This window comes from Ornithodoros turicata, chromosome 6 (genome assembly GCF_037126465.1).
Source record: "Ornithodoros turicata isolate Travis chromosome 6, ASM3712646v1, whole genome shotgun sequence".
Lineage (NCBI taxonomy): Eukaryota > Metazoa > Arthropoda > Arachnida > Ixodida > Argasidae > Ornithodoros > Ornithodoros turicata.
The window spans coordinates 28,768,695-28,781,703 of NC_088206.1; the positions used below are offsets into that span (position 1 = coordinate 28,768,695).

A 13,009-nucleotide genomic window follows, 5' to 3' on the forward strand; every position below is an offset into this window, starting at 1 on the left:
GACATTAGTTTGCAGGCCCTTAACATATTAATTACCACCAGCCCACCCGCTCCTCCACTGCCTGACTCATCGGAATGGGGATTTAGGTTGCCTGGTAGATAAATTCATCTGAATGTAATTCAGTAGCGGATGTGATCGATTTCTTATTTTTTAACAGTTTACTGACTAGTCGGTGTTATTGACTGATTGATTGTCTTGACTTTCGTCATTGGTATAATTCGCGAGATGCTGTCTAGTGGTCCGTTGTACTAGCAAACCACTGATAACAACCAACTAAGGCATCAATGTGGGCAACCATTCCGGTCAATTAACCACATCGACCAATCACAGTGGCTCAAGTCATCAGTCGACCCATTCACCACGAAGTCAGTGAAATTTAGGAAGGCAATCAGCCAGAAAATGACTGAGTCAATTCATCAACCAGCCAGTAAGACGACGAAATAACCTGTCATTGACAACACGACCCTGAACAAGTCAAAATCAAGCCGTATCAAGAAGTAAAGAAAATACTAATCGCCCACACACACACACCTGGGCATAAAGAAACGCAATCATAAAATTACTGTAGTGGTCAATCAGTTGCCTATTCATGAGGAATTCCATATCGCGCATCGTTTCATTAGTGAGTCGACTAGGCTTTAGTTTTTTAGCAATTAGCCCATACACCAAAATCGATTAAGTCCGTCAGAAAAAAAAGAAAAACGAAATGAAAAGTATCATCCCACGATAAGAGAACTAAATACTTCTCAGAACCAATGTACTTCGAAAAATCCAGTTTCTCTTCGTTGTAATTGCTACGACACACAGACTATAGCGCTTATCACTCTTCTTCAACGCTGAATGGAAACAATTTGCTCGTAGTTAAATTTCATTACACAAAACCCAATGTCAAAATGGCTCTATAGGTATCGTATACCTTTCAGCATATGAAAGATGCTGGGACAAGAAGGCGACATGGAGAGATACAAAGTAAAGTCGATGTAGAGAGCAAAGCTGGCAAGAGAAAGCAGAATGCGCTAAGGCCGAGCGTTGACACTGCGACCAACAGCTTACATATGCGCAGACGGCACATCATGTATGACTTACCATAAGACAGGAACCAACAGCGAATCTACTTAGAACGATCATGATGAAATACGCACGTACCTATTTCACGTATCCTGTTATGTGAAACCGGGCTGCACGCACAGTATTCATATTTTAGATGACGACTGCCGGACTCCACTATGTATTTCTTGCAGTCCTCGCACTCTTTGCATCTGCTTCTCGGCACTCCCCAGATGTCCTTCTTTGTAAACGTCATTTGGAAGCAGTTCACAACACATCTACAACCACGAGCGTGATTTAACTTCTCAGCCACAGAGGCGTCACATTTTAAAAGATGCAACCGACAAAACACGAGGACGCGATGTAGTGTCCCTTCTCGTGTGACACTGTAAACTGTTGCCAGATGAGCGACCAAAAGCGGTCAAAAGCGGCTGTGATTGTTTCCGAACGCTTTACGACGTAGAAGTAACGGACTCCCACTAGAAGTAACACGTACAAGTAACCAGGAGAAGACAGGGGTTTTCCCCACAGGTTACCTCTGCCCCAGCTCTTCGAGACCCAATTTACTTCTAAAATTAGCAATTTCCTGTGTTACCTCTTCCTTTGAGCCGATGTTACTTCTAAATACACGTAACAACGGTCTAAAAGTAACAATAGAAGTAACTCAGGTAAGAGTGTACCTATGGGTGCCTGTATGTGCCCTTCTCCTCCTCGAGGCACCCTACGTACCTACAGCACATGCTTCGCCTAGCAGACAGACACTCAATCGAGTGTATGACATTTTTGTATATCAGGCATTTCGTTCAACTGTGGCGGACTCTGATCCTATATTATCGACACTGCTCCCCATGTGAACGAAATGCCTGATGTACAAAAACATCATACAGATTCTGGTTTGTGTTCCGCTTCCTGCTTTTGTGTGTAGGTGATATTGGTAAAAGCCCATTAGAGTAGGGAAGTTGAAATTCAGCGCGTGTCCTGAACGCATCTTGCTGTTATTCGTTTCGGCGCCCTGTTTTCAATGAAGATAATTGGAGTAGATTTACACGTAAGGTGTGATGTGTCCCATCAAAACGATGGCGCACCAACATAAACGGACGCTACCTGAGACAAAAAGATAGATAACACACATAAAAAAGCACAAGTCATCTCTCTCTTTGTCTCGGGTACTGTCCTTTTGTAGACATGTACCAGCTTATCAACGCCCTCCTTTTCCTTTCGATGACCAAGAAGCTTTGTTGGAAGCGTTAGCAGTAGGCAGTAGGAGTGTCAAAATGGAAAAAGCTGTATGTGTATTTGTTTGTGTGTGTGTGTGTGTGTGATGGTGAAGCCTCACCGAGGTTTAACCACGCTCTGCCCAAGGTCCCAGGACGACGGACCCCTAGTTCTGCCGCACAGTCGCCCCGTATGTCCGAGGGACAGGACACCATATCTTGCACAACTGTAGCAATGCTTTTCACCGCCTTACGAGCCATTGTCCAGCAGCTCCCAATCGCAGCAGACTTACCTGCCGTCCACGCAGTGCTTGCCCTTGAACCTCTCCTACGCGAAGGCCCATCCCCTCCTACGTACAATGAATAACGGTCGCCCTCGCATTACACTAGCGCACTACCAGACAACCACGATCTTTCAGTGGAATTCACGAAGCTTACCCTCGAAATTATCTGACTTCAGTCCAAGTGGCGCCATAAATTCCCGGTGCTGTGCATTTCAGAATGTGGCACTAGGGCAGACTTTCGTCTCTCAAACTACCTCACCTCTGTGTCTGAGCCTCGTGGACGGACTAGTCGTGCCGCGATTTTTCCCCGCGCCGACCTCCCAGAGATCCAACGTGACCTGCAGATGGATGGGATCGGGGACTACGTCTGCTGCTCAGTTCGTGTGGGTTCACTTGACCTCACCATCGTCTCTCTACACATCCCACCAGCAGTCAGATACGATGTGGCACAGTTGGGATCACTTATTAATGGCCTCCTTCGTGCTCTGCGGGGATTTTAATGCACACAATGCAGTCTGGGGCAGCACGCGCACGGCCACCCGCGGCCAGCGGCTTGCAGACATTTTACGGACAGAAATGTCTGCGTGTTAAACGACGGCTCGCCAACCTTCATCCATTCAACCTACCTTTCCTCCTGCCTCGACCTCACCGTCGCGTCGGCGTCCCTAGCCCACCGGCTCCGTTGGTGTGTCGATGCGGAGACTCTTCGCAACGATCACTTACCTGTCGTAGTTGACTCCCACGCGCCCACCGCTCGCCTATCTCTCACTCCGTCAAGCAGATTGGCACCACTTCGCAGGGGCACTCGAGTCAACCCTTTCAAGTGCTGTAATGGCAATGCTCGGGACGCCTGCCACATTGTATCCAGTGCAACCCGAACAGCTACACGGACTTACCGTCTCCCACTTCAATTCTCAGCTGTTGATGCGGAATATGAGCGGCTCCGCGTCCTTCGACGACGTGCCGAACGGCGGGCACGACGCACCCTCCAGCCCCAAGACCGGCAGGCCGGACAACGCGTACAAAGAGCTATACAGCGTTGTCTCCAGAAGCTCACACGATTTCGCTGGCGTCGATTTACGTCGTCCCTTTCGCCCCGTACCCCTCTGTCTCGGGTCTGGGGCGTGCTTAAACGAGCATGGAAATCATTTGGAACATATATTTTTCAACCAGAGTCTGGCGTGTGGTGACGTCAGGTGACCGAGCACTTCATTGGCTGCCAGAAGCGTCCGCTCCCCGCTAGAATCGTCTACAAGCTCCGGAATCTTGGCGACTTGCCGACTGAGACGCTGTTGCTATTTATTTCCGTTTGACATTCACTTCTGTACTTACATGATTGGTCTCGTACGTTTTGCATAAAAGGTGTGGCTAGGCCTCTGTGTTGCCGTGACGGCCCGGGTTGAGGTGGATCGTATGCGGTTGTGGTTTCCGTTCCGATTGTGCTGACGTGTCGTTACTTAGTGAACAGCATTGTGACTGTTTGTGCAGCATACAGGGTGTCCAGCTAAATGCGAACATATTTTTAAAATATATATATATATATATCACTTTTTCCTAGACCAAATCAATTGCAATATAGCATATGCTGAAGGGCACTCCTAGGAGGGCATCAGCAAACTCCTAAGGCAATGTCTTAATTAACGAGGTTGTCCCAATAAGAACATCTGGTCCCTTCGGATACCTGACACCGGAGCCGTTTTCAGAACAAAAATATGTGACGGGAGAGGTGGGATGCGAATTGGAGGCCCCGATCCGTGGTGACAGTTTCAGGCGGTCCAAAACAGGCGAGCCAAACTTCGAGAAACGCACCAGCTACCGTCTGAGCAGAGGCATCAGGCAGAGGGCACACTTCGGGCCAACGAGTGAAACGATCAATGCAATGCAGTGTATGGAGATGTTGTTGGGGGAAGGGGGGTGTTGGCCGACGATGTGGATGTGGACTTGCTAGAATCTCAGGGTGGGTGGAGCAAATGGTGTCAACGGTGCGACAGTGTGGGGAGTAATCTTCGATCGTTGGCAGGGTATGCACGTCTTGCACCAACGTCGAATGTCGACATTCATTCTCGGCCATACATAACGGGATGTAATGAGACGTTGCGTGGCACGTATTCCGGGATGGCATAAGTTATGCAGCAAGCGGAATACGGTGGGTCCGTAAGCCGTAGGCACGAAAGGACGAGGTGTACCGGTGGAAACGTCGCATATGAGGGGTATGCTCGCTCCACGTGGAATGAGCTCCTGGAGCACAAGGGAGGACTTGGTGGTGGTGACGTAGTGGAGCACCTCGTCAGCGCGTTGGGCAACGGCGAGATCCGCGGAGTCGAGATTGCTGACATTCGGTGAGCGTGATGCCAAAAGCTCACTGAGAGTTAGACGAGACAAAGCGTCAGCAACCGCATTCTTGGTTCCCGAGATGTATTGAACGTCCGTGGTGAACTCGCTGATGAAACTGAGGTGGCCCAATTCACGGGGAGAGTGGTTCTGCGAAGCAGCATGGATGGCGTGAGTTAGAGGTTTGTGATCTGTGAAGACAGTGAAAGGGCGACCTTCAGGATAATGACTGAAATGGCGGATGGCGAGGTAGCAAGTAATTCAGGTCCAAAAGTGCTGTAGCGTGCTTCGGCTGCCGACAGCTTGCGCGAAAAGAAACCCAGAGGAGTGGATGTATTATCCGATGTGTGCTGATGGAGAGCTGCACCAACGGCAGTACCTGAAGCATCCGTCATAAGGAAGAGTGGCGCGTCCGGAATAGGATGAGCGAGGAGCGTTGCTTGTACGGTAGCTTTCTTGGTGTCTATGAAGGCAGCTGTGGCGTCAGGCGTCCAAGACAGAGGATGGGGGTTTCATTGCCGACCGGCCTGGAGGCTGTTTAATGGCACCAACATCTCAGCGCAATGAGGGATAAATCGCCTGTAAAAATTTACGAGGCTGAGGAATTCCCGCAACTTTCTGCAAGAAGCAGGCTGAGGAATGTCTGGAATGGCCAGGGCTTTGGAAGGGAGAGGCGTGATGCCGTTGCCGTCGATGATGTGTCCAGGGAACTCCAGCCTGTTAACGCCAAACTCGCACTTGGTGGCGTTGACAATGATGCCATGCTCACGTAGTCGTTGTTGGCGTACGAGTTGGCACGACGAGTTGGCGTAAGCGCTCCTCGTGGTCCTCAGGCGTTCTGCTCGCTACCAAGATGTCGTTGATGTACGCGAAACAGAAGTCGAGACCACGGAGGACCGAGTCAATAAAGCGCTGAAAGGTCTGCACTGCATTCCTGAGGTCGAACGGCATACTGGTGATTTCTAACAGGCTGTGAATAGGTGTGATGATGGCTGCGTATTTGGAACGCTGGCTGGGTCGAGCGGAATCTGATGATAGGCTTTAACCAAGTCGACTTTAGAGAAATGGTTGGCTCTGTGGAGACGCGCTGTAAAATCGTGGATGTGGGGAATGGGGTCGCGGTCAGGAACGATGTTGTTGTTTAGAGCACGATAATCGCCACATGGCTTCCTGTCTCCAGGCTCTTGTTTTGGGACCATGTGCAAGGGCGAAGCCCATTCACTGGATGACGGGCGCACAATGCCAAGCTTCAGCATGTACTCGAATTCCTTTCGAGCAATGGCAAGGCGATCAGGTGGTAATCGTTGGGCGCGGGCGTGCACAGGTGGACCAACAGCGAGGATGTGATGGGTTGTTGGATGGGAAACTTGAAATGGATGAAACTTCCGTGTTGAGTGATCTGGGCAAAGTCCTTGATGACGTGCGAGAAAGGTGACGGGAGAGGGCTGGCGGCACAAATACCGTCTATAAATATCGACGTCTTGACACAATTCAGCGAGAGCCCGTAATATCATCAATGAGGCGGCGACGTCGGGAGTCAACCAGGAGATTGTAGTACTGTAGGAGGTATATGTTCAAGATAGCCTGGCCCACGTCCGCGATGATGAAAATCCACGTGAATTAACATCGCAATCCAAGGTGAACGGCTTCTGAACGCTGACCATAGCAAGCGACGGGGGATGAGTTGATGGCCTGAAGTTGATGAGTCGGTGGAAAATGCTGACTTCAGCTCCGGTATCGATTAGGTATCGCACGCCTGTAGCAATCAGCAATGAAAAACAGACGGCTGGACTGTTTCTCGGCGGCATTGGCCGTCACTGGTCGCCGGGTTGCCGGACCAGGTACAAGGAGGCTGGCAATTCCGAGCAGCGGCGCCAAAGGTCTGATGGTACCAGCAGTATGGGCCAGCAGGCTGAGATCGACGAGTGGAGCGACGTCGAGGGCTTGAGGAACGCCGAGGGGTTGGACGGCGGTGAGCAAGTGGACTTGGAGAACGGGGGCGGTCACGAGCGACGTGGGCGGCCATCAGCTGCGTAAGGTTGTCGATAGAAGCCTGAAGCTGATGTACGCTCGCAGAGAGTATGGAGCCACTAGCTAGGACAGGGCCAGCGGAGTGGGGGGGGGGGGGAAGGAGCTACGGGCTCGTAGCGTGTCATGGCATGCTGATTGGCCGCGGCAACTGGAAGTAAAGAAGTAGCCTGAACTGCCAAGGAAGGGTCGACATAAGCCGAGTCTACAATCTTATCGGCAAGTCCAGTCTGCTCTTCGAGAGTGATGTTACCAGCAGCTGTAAGGATAATTTCAACCTGCGTTGGCAGACGCTGCAGGCTTCAGAAGCCGAGTGTCAGCAGTATTATTGCCCATCAGCTGCCGCATTCTGCGGAGTAGTTGTGTTGGTTTCCGGTCCCCTAGGTGTTCGAAGCAGCTGTGGTAATCGGCGTTGTTCGGACGTCGAGGTGCGGCGGATGAGTTCTTGCTTCACTATGTCGTAAGGTCGTGAAAGCTGGTGAAAGGACAAAGTCACGAATTTCAAGTGCCACTTCTGGTGGTAGGGCGGCAAGAACGTGACCAAGTTTCGTTGCCTCAATGATGATGTGGGGTGCCGCAAATTGGGCTTCAACTTGTCCGAAACAAAGCACGGGATTGGTGCCGGTTGAACTGACTGCCAGTAGCGCGCGGCAGCAGAGGCGCGTCGGCGTCCACGGGCCCACATCATTCCCCCCTCAGACGCGGAGCGTTGCATGCGGTTGAGGTCCGCATGCAGATACCATGAAGAGGAGAATGAGGACGACTCGTGGATGATGGACGACTGGACACACGGCTTGAATTTGTGGCAGTTGATGCAGCAGCAGCGGGATGGCGGGAAAAGAGCGCTGCGATCCGGGCAGGTTCCAGCGATGAGGTGTGAGTAGTTGCTGATTGCGTTGAGTGCTGCTGATTGCGTTGAGCGGTTGTTGAGTGCGTTGAGTAATTGCTGCCGAGCGTTGATTGTTGCTGAGTGGGACACAGTACCGCGGCCGGTACGAGAGCGTGAATGCTGGTTGTCGCCAGAGAAGCGCCGGGGAGGACCATCGTGAAGCAGGTGGAGGCCGGAAACTGAACTTGCTGTGATCTCCCTGCGGGTCCCCGCTGGAACTGGGGTCCCGGTGCGATTTGCCTGCAAAAAGGTGGTTCGCTGCTGGTTTGCCGAAAAATTTAGAATGATGAATGGCCGAAGTACACCGAACATGGTGTTCATTGTTCGGGTCACCAAATGTAGGCAATTACTCGGAGGCGACCGGTACAAGCAGTACCTTTAGTGTTATGAACCAGAAACCTCGGTGGAGCAGGTGCGAGCCCGATTTCCGGTGCGATGCAGATGAGGCTGCCACACGCCTATTCAATGACAGCTGGCGGCAAGGGCGATTTCCCGAGGAATGGAAAGCTGCAATGGTAGTACCCCTGCTCAAATCCGGCCAATCTCCTCACCACCTGGACTCCTTCCGACCGATAGCCCTTACCAGCTGTGTGGGGATGACCGCGGAACGAATGATCTTCAACAGGCTCAGCTGGTGCCTAGATAGTACCGGCTCTTTCCCGGCCACAATGATGGAGTTTCGCCCAGGCGGGTCGTCACTTGATAGTGTCCTTACCCTCGTCAGTGAAGTGCAACAGGCTCGAGCAGATGGCTTCCTCTCCGCCGCTATTTTCCTAGACGTTAAGAAGGCTATGACAGTGTACAACATAATGCAATTTTGCGAGGACTCCAAGATGCCAACGTAGGAGTTCTTCCCGCCATGGTTTCGAGACTGCCAAATCACACTCACGTTACACTCTACGCAGACGATATTTGTATTTGCACGTCTGCTCTTCGTCATGATGCGATCCAAAGTCGTCCGCAAGGCTACTTGGACACAATGTGTCATTATCTCGCCGACCAAGGCCTAACGATCTCACCTGCTAAGACTGTAGCCATGGCCTTTTCACGGAAGTCATTTCACATGTACCCACTATCCCTTGCTGGGTCGCCCAGAAAATTTGTCTCAACCTGCCGTTACTTGGGTATTACCGTTGACCGAGGTTTGACATGGCCTCGTCACGTGAAGACACTTGTTACCAAAGCTTCAAGCCTGGTTAACGTCCTTAAGCGTGTCGCAGGTGCGTCCTAGGGCCCCTCCTGCCACGACCTTCACCGAGTCCATACACCTCTTCTCTTGGGCACGCCACGGTATAGCCTCCCTATCCTTCATGGAATCAGCGCTACCCAAGACCGAGACCTTCTCAACCTTCAAGCCCGCAGCCTCCGTCTCTGCCTAGGGGTCCCTTGGACAACGGAGACCTACTCCGTCCTCGCAGAAGCTAGAAAACTCCCTATTCCCACTCTACGGGACTCAGCCACCCTGCGCGTATACGCCCGCTGTCTGACCCTGCCATCCCATCCCCTTCGTCAGACTGCAGAAAGCTGCCCTGCTTCCACCTTCAGTACTGCCATTGGCTGCCTAAGGGATTATCTCCCGCCCACGACATCTACTTCCTCCCTCCTTTGCGTCAGCTATGTGGACCCTTGAGCGTCCCGTCATTCAACCTGCAATCCCGGACCTTCCTCGAAAACACGAAGCTCCTCCTCTAGTAGCTCATCAGCTCTCCTTGGCACATATCAACTCTACCTACCCTTGCTGTCGTCAAATCTTCACAGATGCATCTGTGATGCGTGACACGTCAGGGGCAGCCTTTTACGTCACAGATACGGACCACGAACAAGCCTACACGTTGCCCTATCCTATGTCCTCTACTGAGGCGGAACTGTATGCCACCCTCGGAGCCCTAGAATACATTGCTGGCCTGCCACTGTGAGAAGTCCTGGGTTCTCCTCACTGACAGCAGGACATCCCTCCTTCTTTTGCTGTCTTCCCGCCCCACTATCATACATGACCTGCCCAGCATGATCATCCAGGCATGCAGTCGGCTCTGTGCAAATGGTCACGTTCTTTCTCTGCAATGGATTCACAGTCACTGTTCGGTAACTCACGCGCAGATGCGGCTGTACGACGTGCTGCCCAAGCTGTGACTCGTGCCCCTGTACATCTGCTCCTTACTGTTTCTGCCTGTCGTATGTCCATACGCCGCCGGTGTGCTGCTCGTGCCCAAGCGTTCAGAGCTGGGGCAGCCTCAAACAACAGTCACCTGCAGACAATCGGCCCTGCAGTGGACTTCTTTATTACGTGTCGCTGCACTTGTCCGGAGGAATCGCTCCTTCACTACCTCCGTCTAAACGTCGCCCGCACACCGCTGCAACTATTCAGAATGGGTCAATCTAGCGCTCCCCTCTCCACCAGCTGTGGCGTGGTGGCTGATATTCTCCACTGCATCCTACACTGCCGGCAACACCTTCTGCACCGTGACGCCCTGAGTCGTCGTGTGTGCCAACTTGGCTACGGCACTATGACACTGGCTACCTTACTGGGTCCCGTTCTCCAGCTGACCCAGTGGGCCGTCAGCACGGCGTTCCTCCGCTTTCTCCAGGCTTCGAACCTTGTCAACACCTTGTGGTTGTGTGACCGTGTGTGTGATTTTTCAGTTTTAGTTTTGTGGTTCTTCCTTTTTCTTTTCAATCTCTCCTTTTCGTATTCTTCTTTTCCTCTTCGTTTTCTTCTTTTTCCTTTTCTTCTCTTCTTTTTCTTTGGAATAGCAAGCCGACCTCCGTCTGCGTGACCTTTCCTTTCTTTTTTGTTAATAAACATATCCCCCCTCACCGAGGCTGAGCTATAAGTGGTGGACATAAAGGGGATATAAGAGGGAAATGTAAATGGAGGTAAATGACTTGAAATTGCAATAGTCGTAGGTAATTAAGAGTAAGAGGTAAGAGTAAAAGAAGGTAATTAGAGGTAATTGATGCAAGAAGGTTGAGTAGAAAGGCAATGAATGTAAGATATATGTAAATAAGAGAAATATTAAATGAAATTAAACATTACCGAAGGTAATGGCAGGTTACCAGAGGTAATTAAATGTAATAAAGGTAATGAACGTCAATTAAAGAGGCACTGAGAGTAATTAAAGCAAGTAAACATAATGAAAGCGAATTAAATGAAATTCAGGATTACCTCAGGTAAGCTGTGGTTACGTTCGGTAATTTAAGGGTAATTAAAGGGGATTTGAAAGTAGTTCAGGCTAATCAAAGGTTAATGAAATGGACTCACGTATAGTAATCGAAAGTGTCAGAATCGTAAGTCAAGTATAGACCGGAGGTGGTCAACCGGAAGTCAGGTTATACCGGAAGTGGATAGCGGAAGTCGGGTTCAGACGGAAGTGAACATCCGGAAATGGGGTTTAAACCGGACGTGGATACTCGGAAGTCAAGTATAGACTGGCGAAGGTGCTTAATGCTAACGCATTTCTCTCGCATTTACCGCTAAATCGTTTCACTTAAAGCAGTGTTTTTTTTAGATGATTCACCTCTCCACTGACACGACGCTCTCGAGATGTGATGTGTGGCAACTGCATACTGTGAACGTTAGCACAGGTTGCCGTAGCCCTTTTTCGCGGATCAATCTTACAAAAAGGTGGCACACATTACGATACCTGTTGCCATAACGACGAACACTTGGTGTTAACATTACCTCGAGTTTGAGGGAAAACACAGGACAACAAGAACACACGACAGACTTACGTCCATTGCTTGCTCCACTACTCCTTACTTGCATTGTTTCGCGTCTGACGCTGCATGAATTTTGGAAACTTCAACCGACCCTTACGTCCTGTTGCAGGTTTATGGTTAAATGCGTAAGCATATTTTATGTATCTTATCCTCTCCTTTGCTTATTTTATGCACCGCACTCATCATACGAAGCTACATGACCCCGCTCACTCGTGACAGGCAAGGTAGTGCCGAAGATTGGGAAGTGCTGTGTTCGAATCCTACCACCGGCTGTGCTGTCTGAGGATTCCCTGGGTTTTCCGGCAGACTTCCCAGACGAATGACGGCACAATTCCTTCTGAAGTCGGCCGAGAATGCACATTGACCCTCATGTCCTCCTGCTTCCTGCTGTCCACACCTGTATGCCGTTCATAGCCACAGCTGCTTCGCGACGCTGACACAAAATATAAAAAAATCTTACAAAGTAGATGCGGCGTCCTTGCGAAATTCCGTCTCTTGTTTTATAGTGAACTTCAGGGTTTGGTAGAGCTTGAGCTTGGGCTTGATAGAGGAATTAACTTCACTAGATGATAGGAACAACACCATGCATCGCAATTAAGGGTCGTCGACAACGCTGTCAACACTCCTTGTCCCATTTCGAAACAAAGGCATTTATTGCGCATGTACCACATACGTTATGCTGCAGCTGTATGAGTAGAGAAAACTTGTAAAAGTGGAAACCCTAAACACGCGCTCTTAGGGCGGCAATGGAGGAATTCCGTGACCTTTCTTTCCCGATGCGAAGTACTCGATATCCAATATCACTTTGAATGTATCAACCATGTTCTCGTGTATGAGAAAGCGCTCTTGCACAAACTCGTTCAGGAAACGGTTCATGACGTTGTCTTCAAATTCCATCCGCGTTGTTGTGCTCGGGTGTAGGCGACGGAATCCGCCGTACAAGGCACGATCGAGGAGGAAATATTCCAAGAAACCCCGAGTTGAGTTCTTGTTAACAGTTATTTGCAGTGTGAACTGGGTCTCGTTCACAACAATCTCGAATTCTTGCGTCTCGTATACGTCGGAGAGAAGCGGCCAAGAAGATACATTCGTAATATACGTAGCCCTGTCCACTTTGAACGTCACCTGCATAAAAAGGTATACGCTTTGCAATTCGCATATTCTCAGTGATGTCCTCAAAAATGGCCATGTGAGATCAACAACAACTTTATTGTGAGATAATGAATGGGGAGCTTCATCGCCAAGGGCGATACTCTACACCATTGCTGGTAGTGATGCGAGGGCCATATGAGATTATGCTCATGAATATCTGCAATATCTAGCGACAACTTGGTGCATAGTTTCTGGGGCGTCCAGTAAAATGGTTCCGGCCTGCGATGGATAGCAAGTGAACATAAACACGAATGTCTAATTTGAGTATACATTTAGTAATAAGGATACAGATCTTAAAGGAACAGTGAGGTGGCCCCCATAACTTTTTTTTATTGGTTTTGGCTATG

General features: G+C 50.2%; 1 protein-coding gene across 1 annotated transcript in view; it reads right to left on the reverse strand.

Moving 5' to 3' along the window:
* Positions 1-12,126: 12,126 nt before the first annotated feature.
* Positions 12,127-13,009, reverse strand: part of LOC135397778 (uncharacterized) — a 53,462-nt gene continuing 52,579 nt past the window's right edge. Inside the window, exon 3 of the mRNA XM_064629355.1 lies at positions 12,127-12,635. Within this exon, the coding sequence (XP_064485425.1) occupies positions 12,246-12,635 (390 nt within the window). The 3' untranslated portion in view covers positions 12,127-12,245. The remainder of the gene's footprint in view (positions 12,636-13,009) is intronic.